At 48.3% G+C, this 25,285-nt stretch overlaps 3 protein-coding genes across 16 annotated transcripts; 1 reads left to right on the top strand and 2 right to left on the bottom strand.

Moving 5' to 3' along the window:
• The first annotated feature begins 56 nt into the window (after positions 1-56).
• Positions 57-8,168, top strand: LOC146368727 (E3 ubiquitin-protein ligase RNF31). Of its 10 annotated transcripts, none has more exons than XM_084912427.1 (17): positions 57-207; positions 987-1,077; positions 2,247-2,312; positions 2,401-2,567; positions 2,872-2,996; positions 3,074-3,291; positions 3,368-3,765; positions 3,847-4,029; positions 4,105-4,203; positions 5,258-5,347; positions 5,426-5,528; positions 6,499-6,617; positions 6,954-7,067; positions 7,149-7,215; positions 7,287-7,380; positions 7,458-7,626; positions 7,759-8,168. In XM_084912427.1, the coding sequence occupies exons 1-17, from the start codon at positions 163-165 to the stop codon at positions 7,885-7,887; spliced, it is 2,277 nt and encodes a 758-aa protein (XP_084768553.1). In that variant the 5' UTR covers positions 57-162; the 3' UTR covers positions 7,888-8,168. The 10 variants fall into 10 exon arrangements, with proteins under 10 accessions (XP_084768553.1, XP_084768552.1, XP_084768555.1 ...); XM_084912426.1 differs by having other exon boundaries at positions 7,726-8,168; XM_084912429.1 differs by lacking the exon at positions 987-1,077 and adding an exon at positions 1,121-1,184 and having other exon boundaries at positions 3,368-4,029; positions 7,726-8,168.
• Positions 8,169-8,231: 63 nt separating this feature from the next.
• On the bottom strand, positions 8,232-22,644 carry LOC146368726 (inositol monophosphatase 1-like). 3 transcript variants are annotated; one of them, XM_084912441.1, is made up of 9 exons: positions 22,581-22,644; positions 13,121-13,200; positions 12,547-12,680; positions 12,230-12,334; positions 10,863-10,908; positions 8,930-9,038; positions 8,726-8,834; positions 8,504-8,655; positions 8,232-8,434 (listed from the first exon to the last, which is right to left on the bottom strand). In XM_084912441.1, exons 2-9 carry the CDS (start codon positions 13,181-13,183, stop codon positions 8,304-8,306), a joined length of 849 nt encoding a protein of 282 aa, XP_084768567.1. In that variant the 5' UTR covers positions 13,184-13,200; positions 22,581-22,644; the 3' UTR covers positions 8,232-8,303. The 3 variants fall into 3 exon arrangements, with proteins under 3 accessions (XP_084768567.1, XP_084768565.1, XP_084768566.1); XM_084912439.1 differs by lacking the exon at positions 22,581-22,644 and adding an exon at positions 14,647-15,664; XM_084912440.1 differs by lacking the exon at positions 22,581-22,644 and adding an exon at positions 14,433-14,640.
• On the bottom strand, positions 21,533-25,226 carry LOC146368725 (inositol monophosphatase 1-like). Of its 3 annotated transcripts, none has more exons than XM_084912438.1 (9): positions 24,983-25,226; positions 24,025-24,121; positions 23,542-23,675; positions 23,230-23,334; positions 22,950-22,995; positions 22,771-22,879; positions 22,581-22,689; positions 21,853-22,004; positions 21,533-21,776 (listed from the first exon to the last, which is right to left on the bottom strand). In XM_084912438.1, exons 2-9 carry the CDS (start codon positions 24,082-24,084, stop codon positions 21,631-21,633), a joined length of 861 nt encoding a protein of 286 aa, XP_084768564.1. In that variant the 5' UTR covers positions 24,085-24,121; positions 24,983-25,226; the 3' UTR covers positions 21,533-21,630. The 3 variants fall into 3 exon arrangements, with proteins under 3 accessions (XP_084768564.1, XP_084768563.1, XP_084768562.1); XM_084912437.1 differs by lacking the exon at positions 24,983-25,226 and adding an exon at positions 24,322-24,940; XM_084912436.1 differs by lacking the exon at positions 24,983-25,226 and adding an exon at positions 24,212-24,938.
• Between the last annotated feature and the right edge of the window lie 59 nt (positions 25,227-25,285).

Raw genomic sequence — 25,285 nt, 5'->3', positions numbered from 1 at the left:
TAACCCTCCAGCTGCGAGGCTATGCCTTTACTCTGAAACTCTGTGGGCGGAAGAGGGCGCGTCTGTTTTTCCAGTCGGGTCAGTTAGCTTGTTAGCATGTGACTGTGGGAGCGGCTGGATGTTCAAGCTCTTCCGCGCTTCTGAGAGCCATTTGTGGGGGAGATGCCGCAGGTCGAGCGGGAGGCGGAGCTCCGCACTCTGACGGAGGTGAGAACGAGACCGTGAAGCTGCCCCTGAGCTTCAAAATCAAACTATAAGTCTGATAACAACTTTCTGCTGCTGCTAGCCGGTCAACTGGGGTTAGCTCGGCAGCTACATGCTAAAAGCAAGCTCCTCCTCTTCCTCACTCTGGCTGTTGTCTTCCTCACTCTGGCTGATGTCTCTTCCTCACTCTGGCTTATCTTTCCTCCTCTTCCTCACCCTGGCTGATGTCTCTCTTCCTCCTCTTCCTCACTCTGGCTGTTGTCTCTTCCTCACTCTGGCTGTTGTCTCTTCCTCCTCTTCCTCACTCTGGCTGTTGTCTCTTCCTCCTCTTCCTCACTCTGGCTGTTGTCTCTTCCTCACTCTGGCTGTTGTCGCTTCCTCCTCTTCCTCACTCTGGCTGTTGTCTCTTCCTCACTCTGGCTTATCTTTCCTCCTCTTCCTCACTCTGGCTAATGTTTCTTCCTCCTCTTCCTCACCACGTTTCATCCTCCTCTTCCTCACTGGCTTATCTTTCCTCCTCTTCCTCACCCTGGTTAATGTTTCTTCCTCCCCTTCCTCACCATGTTTCTTCCTCCTCTTCCTCACCATGTTTCTTCCTCCTCTTCCTCACCATGTTTCTTCCTCCTCTTCCTCACTCTGGCTTATCTTTCCTTCTCTTCCTTACTCTAGCTAATGTTTCTTCCTCACCCTGGCTGATGTCTCTCTTCCTCCTCTTCCTCACCCTGGCTAATGCATCCTTATCACTGTGGTTTAATCCTCCTCTTCCTCACCGTCTTCCTCAGTGTGGGTACCTGCATCCAGGTGAGACCCTGTGTGACCTTCACTCGGTTCAGTCTCTGTTCCCTGATCTTCGTCTCTACGTTGATTTTTACTGTGAGTACCTCAGAAATGACTTCCTGTTGTTTTATTTTGTCAGGCCCTTTCTCAACTCTGAAGCACGCGAGTCCGTTGGAACGCCAGCGTACTTGATGATGTCACAGGTCCGGAGTTTTTACTGCCGTCCCCTCTTAATTTAACTGTGATTAATATGTTATGAAGCTTAACTTCAATCATAGCCAAACTGATTTACTCAGGAACAAATAAAACACTGAAATAAACCAAACATTAACATTTAGAAGTGATCCAAGTGACTTATAGATCATGTTTAACCTGAGTAGCGAAATCTCTATTAATAAAATCAGTGTACATGCATGCCTTAATAAAAAGCAGGTGAGATGTTAGAACACTTTTATTTTTATTTTAGTGGACACTCAAACATTACAGACAGCTGCTGGGGTTTGGAAGAGAACTGAACAAATATTTAAATTATAATCTGATCATTTTGAAACAGCCTTCAGAATCTCCATGTATTAACACGCTGGTGAAAAACTTTCCTCCTGAATTGAAACATATCTCAGCCAAAACTCAGGAGCAAATAAAACACTGAAATAAACAAAAAATTGACATTTTGAAGTTACCTGAGGGACTTGTATATCATGTTTAACCTGAGTAGTGAAAGACCACGGGGGGGGAAACGATGTGCCGGGAGTCCGCTGTTCTCGCCGGCTCTAGTGATCCTCGACCTCGCTGTCTGCTGTGGAGCCGGCGGGTCACAGACGTCTCCGAAACATCGGCGCACGTTTGGAAATATATGATGTCTTGATAAATCGAGCAGATATTTGAAGTTTACACAGCTACATTCTCGCCTGAAAATAACTTAAAAGTTTATTTTGTGACCCAGAAAGAGTAATATTTAAAAGTTTTCAGCCGCGCTCGTCCGCCATTGCCGTGTTTCAGTTTTGGACGAAATGCATTCTGGGATATTTAGCTGTACCAAGTCCACACAAGTCACCACCAATGCATGCGCGATAAAAAGGGCGGAGCGAGAACACATCCGGGACTTTTTCGCGTTCTCGGCTTGATGCGTACTTTAAATAGGAACAGTACTTGGTCTCCGACTGATGACGTATCACGAGTACGCACAAGTACGCATATTGAGACAGGCCCTTAGACTTGGTAAATCAGGGCGATTTCCTGTTTCAGAATAAGAGTTTGTGTTTCAGGTTTCCCAAATAAACAAAAGAAGAAGTTGTTGTTTCTCGCCGGGACACTTCCTGTTCAGTACGAAGGTGAGCCTCCTAGCTGTCGGCCATATTGTCTGTTTACTGTTTGTAGTGACATCATGAAGGTCAAGCTGGCGCTTTGGTTTTCATACAGGAAGTGAGTATAATATCCCAGTATGCATCTGGCTCCACGAGACGCACCCGTCATCGAGGCCTCGCTGTTATGTTTGCCCATCGGTCTCCATGGTGATAAACCCGACCTGTCCGTGCGTGGACGCTGCCGGGAACATCAGGCTGGACGCGCTCACAAACTGGGCTGAGGTAAGATGTACTGAGCATGCTCGCTCAGTGGGGCTGAGTCAGCTTGTTCAGTGGGGCTGAGTCAGCTCGTTCAGTGGGGCTGAGTCAGCTCGTTCAGTGGGGCTGAGTCAGCTCGTTCAGTGGGGCTGAGTCAGCTTGTTCAGTGGACAGGTGTTCTGTCATGTTATTTGTGCTCTGACCCAACAGAAAACTATTAGTGAAAATATACCTGAAAACACATGTTTAAGAAGGTGGAGCCTCCACACAGGCAGAGGGCGGAACTAAAAAACTCTCTAAACATTATGTTTATGCCACTTATTGCTAGGGCGTGTCCAACCTGTCACTACTCGTGTCAGAGATGAGGCGGGCCTTCCAGAAGGATACCCCCCTTTATAGCAGGTGCCCTGTGCAAACTCCGCCCCCTGCAGATGAACAGGTGGCAGCTGACAGGTCAGTTCCTCACCGTGTGTTCAGTCAGTGTTTCCATTACTTCGATGGACTGACGAGAGTGGGTTCTCCTTCTGCAGCCTCCAAAGTCCCCTGCACAACTGCACCTCCTTCTCCCCGCCGGGTCGCCAACTTTCTGAAGTCACCTTCCAAAGTCCCACCCACTCCAGCCAGTGTGAGCAGAGTGGGGAGGTGAGGGCAGCGAGGTCATACACCGATGAACTGCTGGGGATTGACTTCAGTGCTCTGCCTCCCACCTCCAACCGCCACACCAACCCCTTCCTAAACTCCTCCTCAGGTGAGTCTCAGAAAACACGAACAAGCTCCAGGTGAACGTGAGAAAAGTTGAACCCACCTGGTTCTGGTTCCTGCAGGTACAGAACCTCTCAGCAGGATGATGGGTGAGCTGAGGCTAGATGGAGACTCGCCTGCACGATCTGTCCAATCAGAAGCAGAGCGACGCCGTCCAGTTACGGGACGGCCGTCCGCCGCAGCACCCGAGCTACGGCGTCCTCAGAGATCTCAGTTACAAGCGGACCAGGTGAGCCAGACTCTGGCGTCTCGGCAGCTTCTCCAGTCTGTGTCCCGGACGGCGGCGCGGCTCCCTCCAGACCAGGCGGCGGTTTTTCTGTCTCTGATGGCGATGGAGGGGCGGAGCTTCAGTCTGGCCGATGTCTTGGAGGCGGTCCAGATCAACAGAGACTTCGCATCAGCTCTCAGGTTCCTGAGCCACAGCTGCCCCATCTGTCAAGAGCAGGTGTCCTTCAGCAAGGTGAGCCACAGGTTTGAACCGGCCAATCAGAGCGCGCGCAGCCGGCTGATGTTCTTCTTCTCTCTCTGTGTTTCCCCGCAGATCATCACAATGACGCACTGCTCCTGCTTCCTGTGTCAGACGTGCTTCAAGATGTTCTTCACAACAGCCATTAAGGAGCGCAATGTCGATCAGCTGGTCTGCCCCCAGTGTGGCCGACCGGAGGTCAGAGGTCAGGGCGGGCTGGAAGAGTCCATGGACTACTTCAACCTGCTGGATACACAGGTGAGGCGCATTCCAGCCTAGTTTGTGTTTGCGTGGCGACGACCAGTTCTGACACGTGTCTGTTTGTCGGTGTAGATCCGCCACTTTCTGCCGGCCGACGTCCACGAGCTGTTCCAGAGGAAACTCAGAGACCGAGCTCTGCAGGAGATGCCCACCTTCTGCTGGTGTGCTCACGTAAGAACCCGAACGATCTGAGCCTCGCAGTCCAGAAGCTCACAGAAGCAAGAAATAAATACCGCTGCTACAAACTGTGATCATCTGCTGCGTGACGTTCGGTCCTCAGACCCGTGACGCTGTGGGATACTTTTTGTCTCTGCAGCGTGGCTGTCAGAGCCTGTCCTGAGCCATGACTCCATGACAAATAAAATCTTAACCATTAGAGAAATGACTAACGAACTCGAAATATCCTGTCTCAGAGTGATGCTGAAAAACTAGTTCCTGCATTTTTTTACTTCCAGGCTGGACGACTGTAATTCATTACTATCAGGAAGTCCTAAAAACTCCCTGAAAAGCCTTCAGTTAATCCAAAATGCTGCAGCAAGAGTCCTGACAGGGACTAGAAAGAGAGAGCAGATTTCTCCTGTTTTGGCTTCCTGTTAAATCCAGAATTCAAAATCCTGCTCCTCACATACAAGGTCTTAAATAATCAGGCCCCATCTTATCTTAATGACCTTGTAGTACCATATCACCCTATTAGAGCACTTCGCTCTCGCTCTGCAGGCCTACTTGTTGTTCCTAGAGTATTTAAAAGTAGAATGGGAGGCAGAGCCTTCAGTTTTCAGGCCCCTCTTCTGTGGAACCAGCTTCCAGTTTGGATTCAGGAGACAGACACTATCTCTACTTTCAAGATTAGGCTTCAAACTTTCCTTTTTGCTAAACCATACACCCAGTGCATCATGGGAGTCCCCCAGCAGCCTAGACCTATAGCAGCATGAGTAAGGGAGGCTTCAGGGTCACCTGATCCAACCCTGGGTGTTTCTTCTTCACTCACATGTGTTTATACACCCTTCTGTATTTAATCATTAGTGATTATTCATCTCTGGCTCTTCCTCCCCCGACCCCCAACCAAGCCCCTGAGCTCTGCCAGAGGTTTCTTCCTGTTATAAGGGAGTTTTTCCTTCCCACTGTCGCTGAGTGCTTGTTCGTTCGTTGGGTTTCTTTGTATTACTGTGGGGCGTTGACCTTACAGAACAAACCTTGTTGAGACGACTGTTGTTTGGTGTTTCAGTGTTCATTCGGGATGCTGCACGAGGCCCAGCGCCTCAGGATGGACTGTCCAAGCTGTAAGAAGAGCACCTGTTCTCAGTGCAGATCACCTGTAAGACACTCTCTCACGCACACACACAGGTGAACCAGCCTCAGATCGGGTCCTGACCACAGTCCCTGTGTTCTGCAGTGGTCCCCCGAGCATCAGGGTCTGTCCTGTGAGCAGTTCCAAGTGTGGCAGCAGCAGAACCAGCCGGACCCTCACAGCACCTCCCTGCTGTACAGCAGCATCGGTACGAACCCAGAACCAGGTCCAGGAGACTCTGAGGGCCTCCTGCAGGACCTGAACCTAATGTTTCACCCCATCACTCAGGTGGTTATAAGCAAGCAGGTAGAAATGGAAGCAGTCAGCATGTGACTGAAGGCTTTTTTACTCTTGCTGTTTACAAACTAACACGCGAGGCCTTCAATCACCGAAAGCGTGACGCTCAGAGGACTTGAACCGGTCCAGTCAACGATCGGCGTGGGTGTTCTCGCCAAAAAACCCAGAAAGCAATGCCTGGGGGCTCTGAGCTGACACGCCGGGACCTGGTCTGTCCTGGTCTCCAGCTGTTCCATTAACGTTTAGCATCCATGAACAGAGGACATGGTGGCTGCTCAGGCGGTAGAGCAGGTCATCCACTGACTGAATGGTGGTGGTTTGATTCCTGGCTTTCCCGTAGTCTGCATGCCAAATATCCTTGGACACTATGTTGCTCTCCGATGCATCCATGATGAATGTTAGACAGACGCTAACGCTAACAGCTCAGAAAAAGTGCTTGTGTGAATGAAGTATAAGAACATCCATTTACAAACTGTCCAAATGTTGATTGTGTCCTTCTGGACGTTTCCACCATCAGGTGACTTCTTCAGTGTCAGCTGACTGCAGGTTTCAACCTTATATTAAATATATTATATTTACATAATGGCTGAAACCAGCCCACTGAATGACCAGTGGGCTGTGAGGTCAGTTTATGATCATTAATATGCAGATTGCCACGCCCACTGATCAAAGAGTCCCATTCAACGAGAGTTGGGGAATGGCTGCATTCACAGCATTGTAGGTAGGATGGTGGCCCCCTCCTCAACTCCGAGATGGCCTTACGTCTTTTCACTCGACTCCTCGCTCAAACCAGCGATTTCCCTACCTGGACGAATGAGGTTTAGTCGAACTAAGGCTCAGCCTGGTCCGTCCTGGTCTAACGTTTCCCTCTGTGTCCTCAGAGTGTCCAAACTGCCAGCTGGTCTTCAGCCTGTCCAAAGGGGGGTGTCTCCACTTCACCTGCAGTCAGTGCGGTCATCAGTTCTGCGGCGGCTGCAGTCAGCGCTTCGTTCTGGGCTCGGTGAGTTCCAGCTGTGCTGTGTGTAAGCGGAGCTCCAGGTGTTTGGTCAGAGAGAGATGGATTGTGGGTAACGAGTGTTAGACGACTGAAAGGTGTTCCTCGGTTTCATATTTACATCGTTATCAAACGAGCCAATCACAGCGGCTCACCTTATAAACGGTCTGATTATGAGCAAAGGCACCTGCTCTGATTATTCATGGTGCTGATAATTTGGGTTCTTTAATGTTTTTGAAGTTAACGAGAAAATGGTTCGGCTTCCAGCACCGAAGTGCCCGGGCCAGGTGCACGAGACAGGTGTGTTAGAGACTTGACACCTGTGTTGTTTAACCTCTGCAGGCCTGTGGCTTCTCTGCAGACTGTACGAGCAAAGGTCTTCATGCTCACCACCCCAGAGACTGCCTGTACTACCTGAGGGACTGGAGCCTGACCCGCCTCCACCTGCTGCTGCAGGTGAGAGCCAGCAGATCAACCTGAGGTGTTCCCAGCTGTTCTGTGTTCAGTACTTCACAGGTGTGCTGTCTCCTGTCTCAGCATTACAGAGTGTCTCCCTCCTGGTTGGAACCGCCCAAGGTCAGCTCACCTGACACCGCTCTGCCAGGTGAGACCTCTACCTGTCTACCTGGCATCTCCTTTGTCCAAGAGTCACTGACAGGTGTGTTCCCGTTCCAGCATCCTGTCCAGTGCTGGAGCTGAGAGACGATGGCAGCCAGAGGGAGGAGCCCTGTGGTCGACCTGCGTTACCTGAACACCGAGGATACTGCCAGTAAGACCACAGCTCCCAGTAAAGATGTTCTGCCAGATGTGCGTGGTCTTAGAGGCTCCGCCCCTTTCTCCTGACAGGTCACACTATAAGGAGCGTTTGGTGGAGCTGATTAACCGTTACCGTGCTGACCCAGCGGTCCTCTTCAGTCTGGCAGAAATAAAGGCGGAGCTTCAGCGTTGGCATGTTACCGTTCCGACCAGAAAACCCGAGGAGCCAGAGCCACTCTACACTCATCGCCTCCGCATGGTCAGTGACATCACCAGATGGTGTTGTTCGTCATCAACCATGACGTCTGAGATTTATTTTGAAAGTCTGATGTGCTGTTTCAACCATGTTTCTTTTCAGCCAATCACAGTGCAGAATTCTGTCTCTCTGCAGACGCTGACCAATAGCACTCCTCTCAGGAAACAGCGCTGCTCTCCGGTTAAACGCATTAACAACCTCTGTCCTCTGCCCGGCACCGTGCCTGCTGGAGCCCCGCCCCCTCATGTGCTGCTAAGCGATTGACTCCACCCACTCCTAAAGTATGACCTCCCACTACACCCATCAGTTGCTATGACAGGGCGGCCCTGTGTTTTGATTGGCTCAGCACAAATATACTAATTAGGGACCAAATATGAGCAGCCAATCAGAGTTCAGCTAACAAGCTAACGATGGAAGCTGCCAGTTTTAGCATCTGTTAGCATGTCTTGAGCAGACTTCAGGAGGCGGAGTTTGAGCATCCTGTTTTTGTTCGCTGCACTTTACCTGTTTAACCAAGTTTAATGAATAAATGCTGTCCTAACACACCTCGGCGTCCTGTCTTCCGTTTCCATGGTGACCTGCCGTCAGTCACACAAACACGCGGGTGCTTTCGTAGAAAACTTTTATTTAAACTTTCCAAACAGGAAGGTGTGCTCCTTCTCACACCTGTCAGTGTGTGTTTAGCTCTTCTTCGGTGGTGTGGCGTCGTCTCTGGGCAGACTGAAGGGGACGATCGCTTTGACGAGTCGCTCTGTGATTGTTTTGCTGTTAGCGGCGATGATCCTCCTGGACATCAGGTCCACGTCGCCACCTGAACACGGAGACACCGTTAGCTGGAAACACCTGAGCAGGGAAATGTGCTGTTGATGGGTTAGCTTACCTTCAACGTCCATCAGCACGCCGCCGGCCTCGGACACGATCAACGACGCGGCAGCCACGTCCCAAACGTGGATCCCGATCTCGTAGTACGCCTCCACACAGCCCGACGCCACCAGACACATGTTGATGGCGGCGGAACCCGCCCCGCGCACCCTGAGACAGATGGACACGTCAGCTATGGGAAAACAAGCGTGCAGTGATGTCAGCGTGGCGGCAGCCTTACCCGTGAACGGGGAGGCAGAGGATGTTTCGGAGGCTTTGGAAGATTTTATCAACAACGTCGGCGTCTCTGTTCGATCCAAACTCCGTGGCCACCATCGCCTGTTCCACGGCTGATGACATCACACGCAGATAAACAAACAGGTGACCGACCGTCCGCATAAGTGATGTCACTGATTTATTGGTTATCGATTCGCTGAGCGCTGACCTTCCTGCCGGGACACCTGCAGCGGCTCGCCGTTACAGAATGCTCCCTTTCCCCGCCTCGCCGTGAACATCTTGTCCTCCACACAGCTGAAGACAACGCCAAACTCCACCTGAGGGAGGGGAAGAAGAGTAGAGGCCGCTGTGAGGTCAACAGGTGAGGTCGTTCATGCTCATCCTCAGGTGGCCTGAACACCTGAAGCTACCTGTTAGTGTTTAGAGAGCGCTGACGTTTTGCCAGCAGGCTCAGTAAACTGATCGCAGGGCCAGTAATGTTGTGGGGATGGAGCTGGACTCCGTTAGGGTGGTGTCAGAGAGGCAAAGACAATTATGGATAATACCTCCCACCCACTCCATGACGTGCAACCTACAGGAGCACGCTCAGTGAGAAGCTGAGATTACCCATAATGCACCACACTCATCTCCCTGTACAACTCCATCTAACACACTGTAATCACTGCAGTAGTTACAGCCTTTTGCACGCGCTCTTTCTACTCTACTGTTGCTGTTAATCTTTGATATTGATTATTGAGTGATTTCTATATATTAGGGCTATTTCTTAAATCTGTAACAGTTTCTGTACTGGAGCAACTGTAACCCACATTACCTGAGGGATTAATAAAGTATGCTGATTCTGATTTTCTCTTTTTAGCTGCCAAATCGCCATGGTAACAGATGCTGAGCACCTCACCTAGTCAGGAGCAGGTGAGGTGCCGCGTTTACTCTTTTGGTCATTTTATATGCTGCAGCAGATGGAGCGCCATCGCTTGCTAACGCGTGTGTGGGAACAGCCACGCCACCTCTCCACCTAAGGAAACACTCCCAGGTGAAGCAGACAGTGGTGATGCTGCACCTGTGAGCCAGGGCGAAGCTCAACTGAAGAAAGATGCAACCAGAAATGGCGCCACTCTGAAAAGTTTCCACCAGAGGGATGAGACCCGGGCTCAAGTAACCGAGGCTCACCTGAGGCTACGTCTGCACGTACACGGGGATTTTTGAAAACTGAGATTATAGGTTTTCTTTTTTTTAAAATCCCGTCCACAGACGCAAAAATGAAGGAAAACGGTGCTAGGAACATGCCAAAGCAGCAGTTGGCGATATATTCCTAACCGTGTAGAAATGTTGGCCAATCAGAAGCCTAGAAGCCTGGGTGGGAAAGAGTAAACAAAGACGGGGCACAGAAGCAGAACTGAGTCCTATGTGTGGAGGGACAGTAACTGTGTGTATGTAAGCATGTGAACACTGCAGAGAGTAAAATTAACAGTATTTTGTCCAAGTCCGCCATTGTAGAAATTCATTTCACCAAAACAAAAACATGGCGCACAGTGTGATGACAAAAGAGGCGCACACCTTTGACGCTGCGTTTTCTCCGTGTTCCTCGTCCACATGCAAACGCAAAATCTGAGTTTTTGAAAATGTCCACCCTGGCAGGAGTTTTTAAAAATCTCCGTTTTCAGTGACCGAAAATGCCGTTTACGTGTGGACGAAAGGTGCAAACGCATAGAAAATCTGCGTTTTCAAAAATACCCCTGTACGTGTGGACGACTCACTGTGGCTCAGGTGAGAGCGTCAGAGTGGATCAAAGACGAGGCAGGAGGTTCCCGTTAAAACCTTTACTGCGACAAAGTCCTTCATCAAAGCATCAACAAACTGCAGAAAAGCTGCTCCATCCACTGCCGCTTGTTTTACAGAGAAACGTCTGATTCACCTTTAAACCGAGGCTGGCGGCAGCGTCTGTTTTACATGGAAGCAGCACACAGGTGCGTCAGAGGCGGGGTTAGCGACCCCATTTTCACTTTTCAGTATTTATTGCTGCTCATTAATAAGACAGAAGGATTTCTTATCTGATTAATCGACTACTAAAGTCAGGGCTGCAGCCCTGTGATGTCGCTGCTGATGTCAAAGGTCAGGAGGTTGGTGCTGATGTGGACTCAGACCTGTTTGTTGATGGCGAATCCGATGGAAATGGCAACAAAAGGAAACCTGTGAAGGAGAAACAGACGCAGGAAGTTAACGTGTTCGCACCGTCATACGTGTTCCTGCAGAGCAGGTCTGTTTACCTGTTAGGTCACCACGGTAACCAGTGCCCATCAGCGTTTTAAATGAGCTGATTCAGTGTGCCGAACACCAAGCCAAACAGGAAGTCATCTGCTTTCAAAGTAAAGGTTCATCCTAACATTCATGCTGATCACATCATCGATCTACCCGCTGAACATCGATCATCCTTCATCGATCTCTCAGCTGACCCTCTGATCGATTCCCTCTGAGTCAGTTGGACCAAATAAACCTCAGATCTGGAGGTAATCGATCAGAAGAGCCGTAGACCCCGCCTCACTCTCTGAGTAGAGCAGGGCGATATGGCCAAAAATATTTATCACCATATACATTTGAAAATTTGCGATAACGATATAACTGACACAAGACAAAATACTTTACAAAATACAAAAAACAAAAAAAACCATCAATGTATTTTCACTTAAACAAGCAGCTGTTTTTTATCTGCATTAAAGTTATATAAAAATGTAACACTGCAAATGCAAATCCTCGCTGACAGTTTAACCAAAAGGCATTTCCAGAGGAAACTGGCCGACATATCCTCAGCATAACCATGTATAACATCCACACAACTTAAAAAGAGGTTCTACACACACAGTACGGTAATATTATGTTGAAGCACAGTACGTATCACTGCGCGAGGCTCCGCCTACGACAGCCGTAATGCTCCGACAATCCATCAAGCGGTGCGGCTTCGTAGCTTAGCAAAGTCGTACTACAACATCTGACAGATTTTCGAGCGCCGTGTACATAAAATCGTTGCGAGGTCAGTAAACACAACCAGAGTTCATACATAAGGCCCACGGGATTATAAGGGGCTCTGTCGACTTTCAGAAAAATCAAAGGATTGATTTTAAGTGCGCCGTATTTTCCAAACAACACGGTGATAACGACGGCCCGCTAGCATGCGCTACCAAAAATAGTGCTTTGTTGTGTATCTGACGGACGAAAGCCAAACCAGTTCCACCAGTGAAGCTGCAGCATTTTATAAACCAGTTCTGGTTCATCTGTTTCATTCAACGATCCACTTTCGCTCTTCTCGTTCTGCGTCGCCTCCATGTGCGTATGAAAACAAAGGCACTGCGCATGCGCGTTTTACCCATATTCTATCGCCATATTTCATTTTCCTATCGTTGCCCAACATTACACCGGTGTTACCGTGAACGGTTTGATATGGCCCAGCACTATCTCTGAGCGCCCACAGGAAACAAAGAAGCTGCAATGATGATGTCAGAGAGTGCAAACTCACGCGTGAACAAAGTTGGTCGTGCCATCAATGGGGTCGATGATCCAGGTGGGCGAGTCAGAGAGGACGCAGGGCTCACCTGCAGCCACTGACTCCTCCCCTATAAACCTGAAACGCACAGAACAGGTGAAGCCGTTACACGCTGAACGAGGAAGAGCCACGAGATGGCAGCCAGAGATGTTCCAGCAGGTCATCTCTGCTCCTACTCAGCAGCACACAGCTGGATCCCTGAACATCTGGATCTGATCATAACGCTTATCTTTGTAAACTGATGATCAATAATCCGACTGGACATGCACAGAGGGGGTGGAGCTTCATACCTGTGGGTGGGGAACTTTTCCTTCACTGACTGGATGATGAGCTGCTCCACCTTCTGGTCGGTCTGCGTCACTAAATCCACCACCGAACTCTTCGTCATCACTGCCCTGTCGCCACGCAGAGCGTCACACACCACCTGATCAATGCACCAATAACTGATCAATATTTACTCCTGATCAATGCACTGATAGCTTATCAATCAGAAGCTGATCAGCCAATAGTTTCAGTTACTAAGTCTGTCATCTGGGGTTAACCTGAGATTTCAAGATAAAAGCCTTTGTTTCCTCTTTGAGCTCAGAACGTTTCAGAGAAGAAGAAAGTGACTCCACCCCCTCCACAGAGGGGGTGGAGTTTCTTCACTTACTGAGCTCAGTAAGTGAAGAAATGGCAGGAAGCGGATTCTGCAGTCGTGACGGCCGTGCGTAGTCGTCAGCTAACCCTGAAGGTCACATGGGCGAGTGACGTTCAGGTGAAAAGAATGAACTTCCTGAGACTCCTCTGTTTCATAATGAAATCACCTGTAGGCCCTGACAGCTGAGTCTCAGGTGGGAAAGAAAAAGGAAGAAGATGACTGACCTCTCCAGCTTTTCGTGCCACGGCGACAGCGTGGTCCATGGCGTTCTGCCAGGGGTCAGCCATGTTGGAGGAGGAACTTCCTGTGGAAAGAGGAAAGACTGCGTGAGGTGTGTTCCAATATTCCACTTTGATCAGGAAGGTTCCTCACTGACATACGCTTCAGTTGTCCATACACTAGGGGAAGAAGTTTCAATGCTTCCTTTATGACCTCCTTTAGCAGAGGAGACACTGGACCATCTTTATGAAAAGGGAGGAGAAAATGGCGTCCCATAATTCGTTGTGACGGGCCATCCGACCATTCATGAAAACATAATCACAGTAACCAAAGCGGAGCAGATCATGTAAATGTCCATTCTAAGTGTTTTTTCCTTTTCATTCAGAACCTGTATATATATTTATTTATAGCTTTAATCAGCAGCAGTGAAACACAGCTGAACCCTGAACGTCACATGAAGAGCACAGAACGCTGTATGAGCTCAACATTATGATCTATATGAACTGATCAAAGTGTGCTTGTCTGATCAGTGATCGTTAGTAACGTCCAGTGTTGGGAAGGTTACTTTTAAAATGTATTCCACTACAGATTACAGATTACATTCTCAGCACTGCTGAGAAACAGAAGCTGAGTTCACTTCATTTCTGCTGTTTCATGGAAACAGTTACTGAGGACCAATAAGTGGGCTCACCTCTGAACGCTCAGCGTGACACTGATGAAGAGTTTTAGGACACAAGTTTTAGTAATATCATCATTTTAGTAGTATTGCAGTAAATGTTCCTCCTCCTTTAAAACACCAGAAAGATATGCTTTACAGACTGTTATCGTTTCTATGACCTCCATAAAACAAGAACACACACTGTGGTGAAGCTAGACCAGCCTTTTGTAGTTCGTCTTCTGCACATTGTAGTTTCAACACGGCAGACTTCCTGTTAAAGAGACACCAGTGTAAGGTTGTTCCGGTTCTAAGTGCACGCCTCTTCCCTTTTCCTGAGTCCTCAGCAGTTCTCCTTCTCACCTTTGACCTCAGTGACGTTTTCATCGAGGTCAAGGAAGAGCGTCAGGAATAGGAGACATGAGGGACTTCTGGAATGCACCAGGAATGCCCAGAGTCCTCATCATAAGAACCACATCAGTAATCAATAACATCAATCTGGGAGGTGATGGATCGATAATCCAGTTACACCAATCCTGACCTATCACAGCGGGTCCTGAATTGACCACAGGTGACCGCTAAGTGGCTGTCTCAGCGCGTCCTCTCATCGAGTTTACGGTCACTAACCGAGTGTATATATACTGATTATCAATGAGCGTTACCTGGTGGCACGTGACGAAGTGTCGAAGAGCGCCGACACCTTTCCGTGCGCGTGCCCACCGGAACTGCCGCGCCGTATGAAATCAGCTGATTTCTGAACGGAAGTACTACGCCGCTGATTCCCGCCACAAATTCCAAAACCGGAAGTAAGGCGGCGGATCAACGAGACGTTTCGAAAACAAGTTTCGAGGAACAGCGCGAGCCCTGAAAACGCACCTGAGGCTCTCGAGGTCGGTCTGAAGGTAATCCGTAACGGGTTAGCAGCTCCACTTTCGGGTTTCTTCTTCTACGTTCTACGACTGAGCGCTGCCGCCTCCTACTGGACATTGACTGTCACAACAACAACACTAGAAAAAGTTGCATTTCCTGCGAAAATGCAGTGTGAACGCCGTGTAGTGGAATCTGAAAACAGCAGATGGAGAGCCATCTGTTGAAAACAGGTGTAGAAGCTGAACTCTGCTTTATTTGAAAGACTACACTGAAGAGTGTCAAGAAAGCAGATTACATGCAAGCAGGGAAGATGTGCAGCATCTGTCCCATGTAGTACTCGAACCCTTGCCCCCAGATCTCACAGCAGCTGCGCAGCCCACTGCGCCAAACCAGTTCTGGTCCCAAACAGAGGTATGATGAGAGGAAAAAAAACGTGCACTGTGCAGAAGACGCTAAATTGTGCTGAAAAGAGGTGAAAATGCTGAATGTTCAGCAAAAAAGAGATAAGGAACCTGAAAATTGTGCTGAAAAGAGGTGAAAAGGCTGAAAACTGTGCTGATAAGAGCAGAAGAGGATGAAAATTGTGCTAAGAAGAGGTGGAAAAGCTGAAAATTGTACTGAAAAGAGGTGAAAAAGCTGAAATTTGTGTGGAAAAGAGTTTAAACAGTTGAAGTGTTAACTGAAGAAAATGTTGCCATAAGCGGGATTCGAACCCACGCCTCCTGGTCTGAGAACGGCTGCTCATCTCACTGAGCTAAAACATGGCTCAGCCCGGCAAGCAAAACTGGTGATCACACTGATAATGTGGTACCTGTCAGCAAAATGGGCCAAAAATGGCATAAAAAGCTGAATATCTCAAAAAGTATAAAAGTTATCATCACCAAAAGATATAGCAGTGGAAAGCAGAAATAGCAGAACAGTTTAAAGTTTGAATGGTGAAAATCGACTGAAAACTGAGGGAGTAGTTAAGCAGCAAAGAAACGGAGCAACTAGAATAATAAAGGGTAAAGAATAAAGAGAAACAGGAACTCAATAGATGCCTTTGAGGCATCCACACAAATACATCACTAAAGCCTACTACTACCTACTGGCGTGGCACGGTTTTCAGGGTTTTGCATTAGGTCATAGTACCTGGTACTTTTACGGTACCTGCACAGCCGTAATTCGTACTTTATTTCAAACACAGAACATTACAGATCAAAGATCTTGTACATATCCAGATAAGCAATGTTAGAATCAGCATACTTTGTTAATCCCTCAGGAAACGATGTGGGTTACAGTTGCTCCAGTACAGTAACAGAAACAGACTATTTAACAATACAATATGTTACAGATTTAAGAAAAAGCACAATATATACAAATCACTCAATAATAAATAACAAATCAAATCACTTTTATTGTCACATCACATGTGCAGGTACACTGGTACAGTACATGCAAGTGAAATTCTTGTGTGCGAGCTTCACAAGCAACAGAGGTTTGCAAAAATACAATAACGTAAGAACAAGCAAATATAAGAATGGCTAAATCTGAGAGTAATAAATATATGTACAATATAAGAGTGTATGCACATTACTGAATGTGTATACTAAATGTGTGTGTGTGTGTGTGTGTGTGTGCATATTTAAAAAATTAAATAGAGTAAACAATAAAATAAAATATACAGAGGTTGGCAGTTGGACATGTGCAAAACAAGTGGCATTTATATACAGTATGGAGTGCATAATGTTGAAGTTCCAGTAGTAAGGGTGAGGTGTCTATGAAGTGTTCAGCAGTCTGATGGCCTGGTGGAAGAAGCTGTCTCTCAGTCTGCTGGTTCGGGACCGGATGCTGCAGAACCTCCTTCCTGATGGAAGAAGTCTGAACAGTTTATGGCTGGGGTGACTGGAGTCCTTGATGATCCTCCCCGCTTTCCTCAGGCACCGCTTCCTGTAGATGTCCTGGAGGGAGGGAAGCTCACCTCCAATTATCCGTTCAGAGCACCGCACTACTCTCTGGAGAGCTTTGCGGTTGTAGGCGGTGCTGTTGCCGTACCAGGTGGTGATGCATCCAGTGAGGATGCTCTCAATAGCACAGCGATAGAAGGTCCTGAGGATGCGGGGGCTCGTGCCGAATCTTTTCAGTCTCCTGAGAAAGAAGAGGCGCTGCTGTGCCTTCTTCACTGTTTTGTTTGTGTGTCCTGACCACGTAAGATCCTCAGCCAGATGTACACCAAGGAACTGGAAGCTGCTCACTCTCTCCACAGCAGCGCCGTTGATGGTGATGGGGGTGTGTACTTCTCTGCACCTCCGGAAGTCCACTATCAACTCCTTTGTCTTTGCGACGCTGAGGGTGAGATGGTTGTCTTGGCACCAGTGGGTCAGGGCGCTGACCTCCTCCCTGTAGGCCGTCTCATCACCTTTGGTGATAAGACCCACCACTGTAGTGTCGTCCGCAAACTTCACAATGATGTTGGAGCTGTTAGTGGCCGTGCAGTCGTAGGTGTAGAGTGAGTACAGCAGAGGGCTCAGTACTTATAGACAGGAATATTACAGTAAAATAGAAAAGAGCGTGTGGAAAAGGCTGTAACTATTGCAGTGTTCACAGTGTATTAGATGGAGGAGTTGTACAGGGAGATGGCCATGGGCAGGAACGACTTCCTGTGTCATTCCATGGTGCATTATGGGGTATCTCAGTGAGCGTGCTCCTGTGGCTGACCAGCATGTCATGGAGTGTGTGGGAGGTATTCTCCAGCATCACCTTTATCTTGGACAACATCCACCTCTCCGACACCACCCTGAGAGAGTCCAGCTCCAGGCAGGTGACATTAAAGATGATATTCAGAGAAATAAAGGTAAGGGAATGATGTAAAGTAACGCTCTTCTTGGTCACACTCATGAATGTTGTATTTGCTTAGTGGAGGAAAAAAGACAAACATAAGTAAAATAAAATAATTCCATGCAAAGAGCAGTTTACAGCAGGATTGTTTCAGCACTAGGGGGCGATAACAGACTAGAGAAAGAGGCTTCTACAGCTTTAATTGCCTTCAGGTTTTGTGATGGTTGAACACATTGAATGTGCTGTTTGAATTCATCTTTAGAGAACATAATGCAGGGTTAGTGCCTCTGAATGTACACTTATGTATATAAAACTTGGCCATAATTAGGTCAGTTATATTTACTGTGTCAGGCTTCTTTTGTAGATCTGTACAGTTTTCTGTAAGATGTCCTTCCAAAATAAAGGAAAGACTTCAGCACTTTGTTCACACTTGTTAATATTCAGATCTAAGTCAGAAGCTCCAGAGAACGCTTTCACTGATTCCAGAGCTGCAGACATTTGGTTTTTGTTCTTCAGAATAAGGGTTGGGGTAGTACCATCAGCCAGCTGAGTGATGATCAGACTTCTGTCCAGCAGAGAAATACCTTGAATTTTACTGGATCTAATATGGTCTGCTAAGAGTTGGGCGACTAGTAAAAAGAGGTACGGAGAAACAGGCCATCCTTGCCTGATGCCTGTCGACAGATCAGATCTAGGACAGGTTCCACCAGCTAGTGTCACTGAGCTGTTAGCGTTTCTGTAGAGTCTCTGTGGATGAACAAAAGTCACTTCCAAAGCCAAGTTTATGTAAGGACTGTGAACTGGCGTTCCACAAAAATCTAAAAATAACACGACTCCATTGTCATCAAAACGTTGGCAGTAGTCTAAAATGTCCAGCACTGAGCTGACATTGTTGGTTATGTGTCTGTTAGCCACAAACCTGATTGTGTTCATCTATGAGGCAGCTCGGGACCATTTTGAGCCTCTTTGTTAAAATTAGAGCAAACGTCTTGTAATCATTACGAAGCAGACAAATAGGCGCCAATTATCTCGAAGTAAACGATCTTTATTGGGTTTGCGAATGAGAGAGGGCAGTCCCAACACGGGCCCAGCAGCAAAAACCTGATAAAACTGCAGATGGACCGTCTGTTCCTGGTGATTTGTTATTTTCTTCAAAGGCTCCCGTTGCTTTCTGACAGGTCGTCTAATTTAACTTGAAGATTTGCCAATTCCATTTTTTCTTCCTCTAATAAAGTTTCTGGTCTTTTATTGGAAATAGTGAAAGTATTTGCTACAATATTAGCCTCTTAGGCTTTCCGTGAACTTTTTAACAACCATGTTTCAAATTTACAAAGTTACCAGTTCCTTCTAAAATCAGTATCCTTTGTCCAGAACGTGGAGATCAAGTCTTTTATTTCTGTCTGAAACTGATTATTGTTTAATAGTGAGCTATTGAGTTTCCAGTAACTAGAGTTAGTAGCAGGTTCAGACATGGTGGATATGTTTATTTTAATTGATATAACTTTGTGATCAGTAAATGGTGCAGGGCAGTGATTCGTAACCATGGATGGGCCGCCAGCCACACCGTGAGTTTAGTTTTACACCTGTGGGCCGCGTGATATCATAAGTTATTAATCAAAGACACCGGGGACTACTCTCACCCATGAAAATCTCAGTTACAATACAGCTCCCCACTGCTTGGTGAGAGGTGTTTAATCAGCTCAATAAGCAAGCAGAAGACGACGCTGTCTGCCATTTACAGCTAGATATGGAGACGTTCTTAAAACACAAAAGATGAAGATGGAAGTGACAAATGACACTGAGCTGCCGTATCACAGACAGGGCCTGAGACATACAGCATCGGTTTCTGGAAAGAATTAAAAGGAGTCCATTTGTCTCTTTGCAACTAGGCGAGTCCACTGATGTCACCAATGCTGCTGGTTTCTGTTCGTTATTGCTGGGACAGCAGTTTGCATGAAGACTGGCTGTTTTGTGGAGAGCTACCAACACTCAGGATGTTTCACTGAGAATGACCTGGACTGGCAGAACTGGTGTGCAGTGATGCTGCAGCTTCAATGACTGGCAGCCATCAGGGCGTCATTATGCTGATTCTTGATCGTGCACCAGAAACGATGTGACCAGAGTTCCACGAGATGGTGGAATGAAAACAATCAACTTCATTAAAAACAATGCTGTGAACTCCAGATGTTTTGTGAGGACATGGAAGCAGATCATGTCAGCTGCTCTACCACAGTGAGGTGAGATGGGACAGGACTGGTCCTCAAGCGTTTGTTTGAACTGAGGAATGAGGTCTTCTCTTATCACACGGAGAGAGAAAAAAGAAAACAAAGAAGAAAGAAGTCTCCTCTTAGACATAATCATGCCAACTCAAAGTTCACAGCTGAGCTTGTCTACCTCTGTGACGTTTTCTCACTGCTGAACATCTCACTTCAAGAGAGAAACTTGCTTTGTGGACTAAGAGGGCCCAGGAGAAAACGATGGACATCTTTCCACTTTTGTCCCACACCTCAGAAAACTCCCCTCAGGTGAAGGTCAGTCTGTCAGCACCTTTCACAACTGACAGAGTCATTTGATGATCCCTGAGGATCCCAGAGAAGGGCATGTGTGGATTTATGGACCCATTTTCTGTGAATACCACAGAAAATGATGTTGCTTTGCCCTCACATCTGGAATCCCAGCTTCGGGAAGTTTCCACCGACAGCACTCTAAAGTTGCAGTGGGGCAAACTGGACCTGGGCTCCTTCTGGAGTCCTGTCTCAAAGGAGTACCATGTCTGGCACTGAGAGCTGTGAAACGCCTTCTCCCATTCACAACTACACATCTGTGTGAATCAGGATTTTCCATTTAATTCAGTTTTATTTACACAGCGCCAAATCACAACAGCAGTCGCCTCAAGGTGCTTTATACTGTAAGGTAGACCCTAGAATAATACATACAGAGAAAACCCAACAATCATATCACCCCCTATGAGCAAGCACTTTGGCGACAGTGGGAAGGAAAAACTCCCTTTAACAGGACGAAACCTCCGGTTCAGGGAGGGGCGGGGCCATCTGCTGTGATTGGTTGGGGTGAGAGAAGGAAGGATAAAGACACACTGTGGAAGCGAGACAGGTTCCATCATCGACCGTATCGCTCCACGCCAGACACGGTTCGCCACTTCAATGACCGACTCTGAACCAGTATCAAGAAGGTTAACTTTGCTCTCCCAAGCCTGATTGGTGGAGGTGATAACAATGATGTTGGTGGTGATGAAGGTGATTACAGGCATCCTGCTTAAACTGTGAAACAAACAGTGAATGAAGCGTATTTGTTTGTTACCCACAGCAACAGGTGATCAGGATAAGAGCCAGTTCAGAGCGCACAGGTGCATCTACAGTGGACAGACAGCGAGGAGGAAGAGGAGGGGAATGAAGAAGACCAAGAACAATCATCACTGATGATATTTAGTCAGCTATTGTAATCCATGTCTGTCCTGTTACTGCAGCCTCTGCTGCTTTTACTGAACTGTAAACATTATTGTAATGTACATAAATCTGGAGTGCCTCTACTGTAAAGACGCAGAAGTCTCTGTGTCACCTACAGGAAACTACTGCGCGTCTGTTTTAGAGGAACCTGGAAAGGCCCCATGAATACACCGTCACAGATGAAGCAGGGTTTAAACTGGCGAGGGGAAGGCGGAGACACTGCAGCATAACAGCGGGGTTCTCCTCACGCTTCTGTGGCCTACAGGATATGAACAGCTGGATCACATTCCCGGGGAAGATGTTGCCTGATGTGGATGAGGTGTTCCGACATGATGCTGCAGAATTAGCCTCAGCAACTCACAGCGATGTGCTTTCCACTGAGATGTCATTGTGCTGATTTTAGCACTGGCATGTCATTTTGCTAAACACACTTTCAATAAAAACTTCCTGTTAACGACGGCTTTCGCCGCCCGTCTTAAGCTCCGCCTTCCGTCTGATGATCGGCCTGAGCAAGTCTGACATCACCATGGTCATCTGAGAGCTCACACTTGTTTAGTCTGAATCAGTCATGTGTTCAGAAGGCTTAAGCTCACCAATCAGGAACAGGAACGTTTGCACGCAGATTTTTATTGGTTCATTGATCACAGAAGTGTCACAAACCACTTTCAATACGTTATCGTCTGCAGCAGCACACTTCCTGTCAGCTGACCTACAGTCTGTTCACACCGGTCGCCCTGTGTTGGTCATCATCGTCACGGCTACAGGGGAACGGCCGGATCACCTGAGCGATGCGACTGGCTACGGCGGCGGAACTGGCGGCGATGACTCTTCGGGACATCATGTCAAACTCTGAGCCTGAGGACACACGGACCAATTAGACGACGCCTCGCAGCTAAAAAAGGTGACACGACATCGTGCGGCAGATACAGACCGTCTGTATCTTTGACAACTCCTCCAGCTTCCCGGACAATGATGGCGGAGGCAGCGATGTCCCAGCAGTGCATCCCGATGTGATAGTAGGCGTCGGCACCGCCTGTCGCCACCTGACACATGTCAACCGCTGCTGTGCCCAGTGCACGCACTCTGAAACACGCAAGCAACAACACGTCAACACAAACGCGAAAAAAAAAAAAAAGTGTGTCGCCAACGTTTAAAGAGACATCCCGTGAAGGTCAAAGTTCAAAATGCAGAAAGAGCTTTGGTCTCTTCCAGGCTCGTAGGTCGGTACATGTGCCAACAGGTCAGAGAGCATGCAAAGGTCATGTGACCTTCACATCTTTTAGGAAAGCTTCGGGTGTGAAGTCCACAGGAAGGTCGGTCGGACCTGAACACCACACCAACCCTGAGACCGACCTCTGACCTCTCAGCTATTGCTGCACTTCGAGCTGCTCTGTGATGGATCCAATCAGTGATCAATGAAGCACTCTGAATCCTGATTTTGTTTCTTCTTAATTTCATTGGTGTGCTGATTCAAACTTTATTTATACAGCACACCAATGAAATTAAGAAGAAACAAAAATCAGGATTCAAACCTCAGATTCAATGCAGGTGCACTGAGCATGCTCAAAAAGCAGGGCCGGGGGGCAGGGGGGCCCGGGGGCAGGGGGGCCCGGGGGCAGGGGGGCCCGGGGGCAGGGGGGCCCGGGGGCAGGGCCTTACCCGTGCACAGGAAGCTTCAGCAGTCTGAAGATGTTGGATGTCACTGTGGACAACGCAAGGTCATCACGCTCTGCCCCAATCTCTGTCACCACCACACACTGGCTGATATCTGATTGAGACAAAGGTCAGCGTGAAGCCGGATCCACCTTAAATGCACGCCACACAAGCATGATGTCCTGTGTGATGTCACCTTCCTGTCCAGAGACGTGCAGCGGCTCTCCGTTCAGGAATGCTCCTCTTCCTCTTTGAGCGTGGAACAGTTTGTCATCAACACAGCTGTACACGATCCCGAACTCCGTCTGAGAACAGCAGTACGAGTCAGTCGGACCACTCTGACCCCCGACCCCGGAGACCGATGGCTCAGCCTACCTGCTTGTTGACAGTGAAGGCGATGGAGATGGCAACAAACGGGAACCTGATGAAAGACAGCAAAGGATCTGTCAGCGCAGTGCTTCCCAAAGTGGGGGGTGTAAGACTTTAAAATAAAGGGGGGCCTTGGGAAGCACTGCTCTAACCTCTGTTACCTCGCGGTCTCCGAGGGCAACGACGGTCCTAAGACTTCATGTTTTCAGGTTCTCAAACCTTTGTGGGGTTTTAAACTGGGGACACCGTATGTGTGCGAGTTCATAATGTGGGTGGAGCCACTCACCTGTGGACAAAGTTCACGGTCCCATCAATGGGGTCAATGATCCAGGTGGGGAGATCGGTCAGCTCTACACGCTCACCTGCAGCCACAGACTCCTCCCCGATGAACCTGAGGTCACAGGTGTAATATCATCTACCTGCTAACTTCCTGCCCGCTGTCACTAGGCACACTTTAAGACAGTTTACAACCTGGGCATCCAATCTGAATCCAGTTTGTGCAACGGGTCACTCCCCAGAGTTCATGCTGGATTAATTAGTCGACTGTGACACAATGAAGCAAAATAGAGACAGTTGTGACAGTAGAACTCAATAGAACCTGTGCTGAGGATACTGGCTCCTGATGGCAGACAAGATGATCATCTCAACTCGTTGGTCCGTTTCTGTCACCAGATCAGCCGGAGAGCTTTTGAGCTTCACTTCCTTCTCCTGTTGGAACGCTGTCAGCACCACCTGGTGGCAAAGACGCAGGTAAAGGCACACAAACGTTTGTGTGCGCGCGCGTGTCCATTCATGCACGTGTCTGTGCGCGCGTGTCCATTCATGCACGTGTCTGTGCGCGCGTGTCCATTCATGCACGTGTCTGTGTGCGCGCCTGTGTGTGTAAACTCTGCTCCGTGACATTCCTGAATGTTCCTAGGAAACCTGACCCCTCGCTGAACCTCAGTGTCATCATCACCTGTAGCTGATTGGACGGCTGCTCAATCAGGATTCACACCAGAAGCACCTGTTACAATTAAAAACGCCACACCATGACCTGTGACCTCAGTGCTGTGTTGTGATTGGCTGCTGTGTCACTTACCTTACTGGCCTGTTTAGCAACGGAGATGCCGAAGTTCAGACAGTCGGTCCAGTCGGCCATTGTGAGCGAGCGATGTTGGCGAGGAGGAGGAGCAACACTGAGGACACGAAGAGAAGGAGAGAAAGCAATGAAACCAGAGAGAAAAGAACAAATCAAAAGATGAAAGAAAGAAGAGACTGAAACACACGGCGAGCAGGAGGAGCAGAAGAAGAACACAACAGGAGGAGCAGCAGCAGCAGGAGGAGGAGCAGAAGAAGAAGAACACAACAGGAGGAGCAGCAGGAGCAATGTTCACACCTGTGACATGAAGAAGAAAACTGTTGCAAACACCTCCGCTTTTTCCTGTTTTATGCTACAAACAGCCAATCACAGCTCGCCTCCCACCACCTGCAGTACAGCTGACCAATGCTAGCTCTGCTAGGAGCACCAGGCTCCTCCCCTTCATATCAACCTCATGCACTAACACTCCATGTGAGCGTGCTCAGAATCAGCATCAGGAACACAGAGTACAGCACACTGTGTGTGAGAAGCTTGGGGGCAGACAGACTCTGGAGGTTCAGCCTACGACTCCCAGAGTGCATTTCTCTTCGTGTCTGTGCTTCAGGGCTGGTGCCATAGCAGCAGAATTATAGAGGGCTTCCTCTGGGCCATTCAGACTGTTTAGGGAGAATTAGCTGAGTGTGAGGATTATGGGTAGTGTAGTGTTTATGACAGCTGGAGGAAGGACTTTCTGTAGGACCTCTGAGTCCTATCTGAAAGGGTTTTTTTTACCTTCAGGTGTAAAGAGGCGTCATTGAAGGGAGGGGCTAAACACTGACAGCCCTGTCACATGACTGAGTTCAACGCACAGGCTCTGCTACAGCTGGCATAAATATAGTTTACGCTTTAAAAGCAGACAGCCTAATTGTAATCTGATTACATTTCATGCTCACATGTGATGGCAGCACCTGAGTATCACCTTAATCAGCCTCAGCAGGTCAACTTGGATCCACAAACCGGGTCCGAGTTCACCTGGACGGAGGGGCGGGTCCAAGGTGAATCCGGATCACAGATTCAGGCTGATCCAGCTCATCTCACAGCGGCTTTTCCCAACACTGTTCCCGCACATGACTCATCTTCCTTCGCCATGGCGAATCCAGCTGTCACCACTTATGACTAATCGATGCAGAAGGGGAGGAGTCAGAGGAAGAGGGTGGGGAGGACTTTATTTATAGACCAAACCCAGCGAGGGGGTGGGGCTTCAACCAATGAATAATCAGAG

Source organism: Perissodus microlepis, chromosome 18 (assembly GCF_051167445.1).
Source record: "Perissodus microlepis isolate ML-2025 ecotype Zambia chromosome 18, ASM5116744v1, whole genome shotgun sequence".
Classification (NCBI taxonomy): domain Eukaryota; kingdom Metazoa; phylum Chordata; class Actinopteri; order Cichliformes; family Cichlidae; genus Perissodus; species Perissodus microlepis.
The sequence above is the reverse complement of the archived record's forward strand: the minus strand, read 5'-3'. Positions and strand labels throughout refer to the sequence as shown.

Coding starts and splice junctions, on each gene's coding strand:
- LOC146368727 (XM_084912420.1), top strand. CDS start 429: ATGTCTCTCTTCCTCCTCTTCCTCACTCTGGCTGTTGTCTCTTCCTCA. Junction 4,204..5,257: donor CCTTCTGCTGGTGTGCTCAC/GTAAGAACCCGA, acceptor TTGGTGTTTCAG/TGTTCATTCGGGATGCTGCA. Junction 7,216..7,286: donor ACCTGACACCGCTCTGCCAG/GTGAGACCTCTA, acceptor TTCCCGTTCCAG/CATCCTGTCCAGTGCTGGAG.
- LOC146368726 (XM_084912441.1), bottom strand. CDS start 13,183: ATGGCTGACCCCTGGCAGAACGCCATGGACCACGCTGTCGCCGTGGCA. Junction 12,681..13,120: donor TGGCACGAAAAGCTGGAGAG/GTCAGTCATCTT, acceptor TGCATTGATCAG/GTGGTGTGTGACGCTCTGCG. Junction 8,656..8,725: donor CTCTGCCTCCCCGTTCACGG/GTAAGGCTGCCG, acceptor CATCTGTCTCAG/GGTGCGCGGGGCGGGTTCCG.
- LOC146368725 (XM_084912438.1), bottom strand. CDS start 24,084: ATGGCCGACTGGACCGACTGTCTGAACTTCGGCATCTCCGTTGCTAAA. Junction 23,335..23,541: donor AGCCAGTATCCTCAGCACAG/GTTCTATTGAGT, acceptor CTGTGACCTCAG/GTTCATCGGGGAGGAGTCTG. Junction 22,880..22,949: donor CCTTCACTGTCAACAAGCAG/GTAGGCTGAGCC, acceptor TGCTGTTCTCAG/ACGGAGTTCGGGATCGTGTA.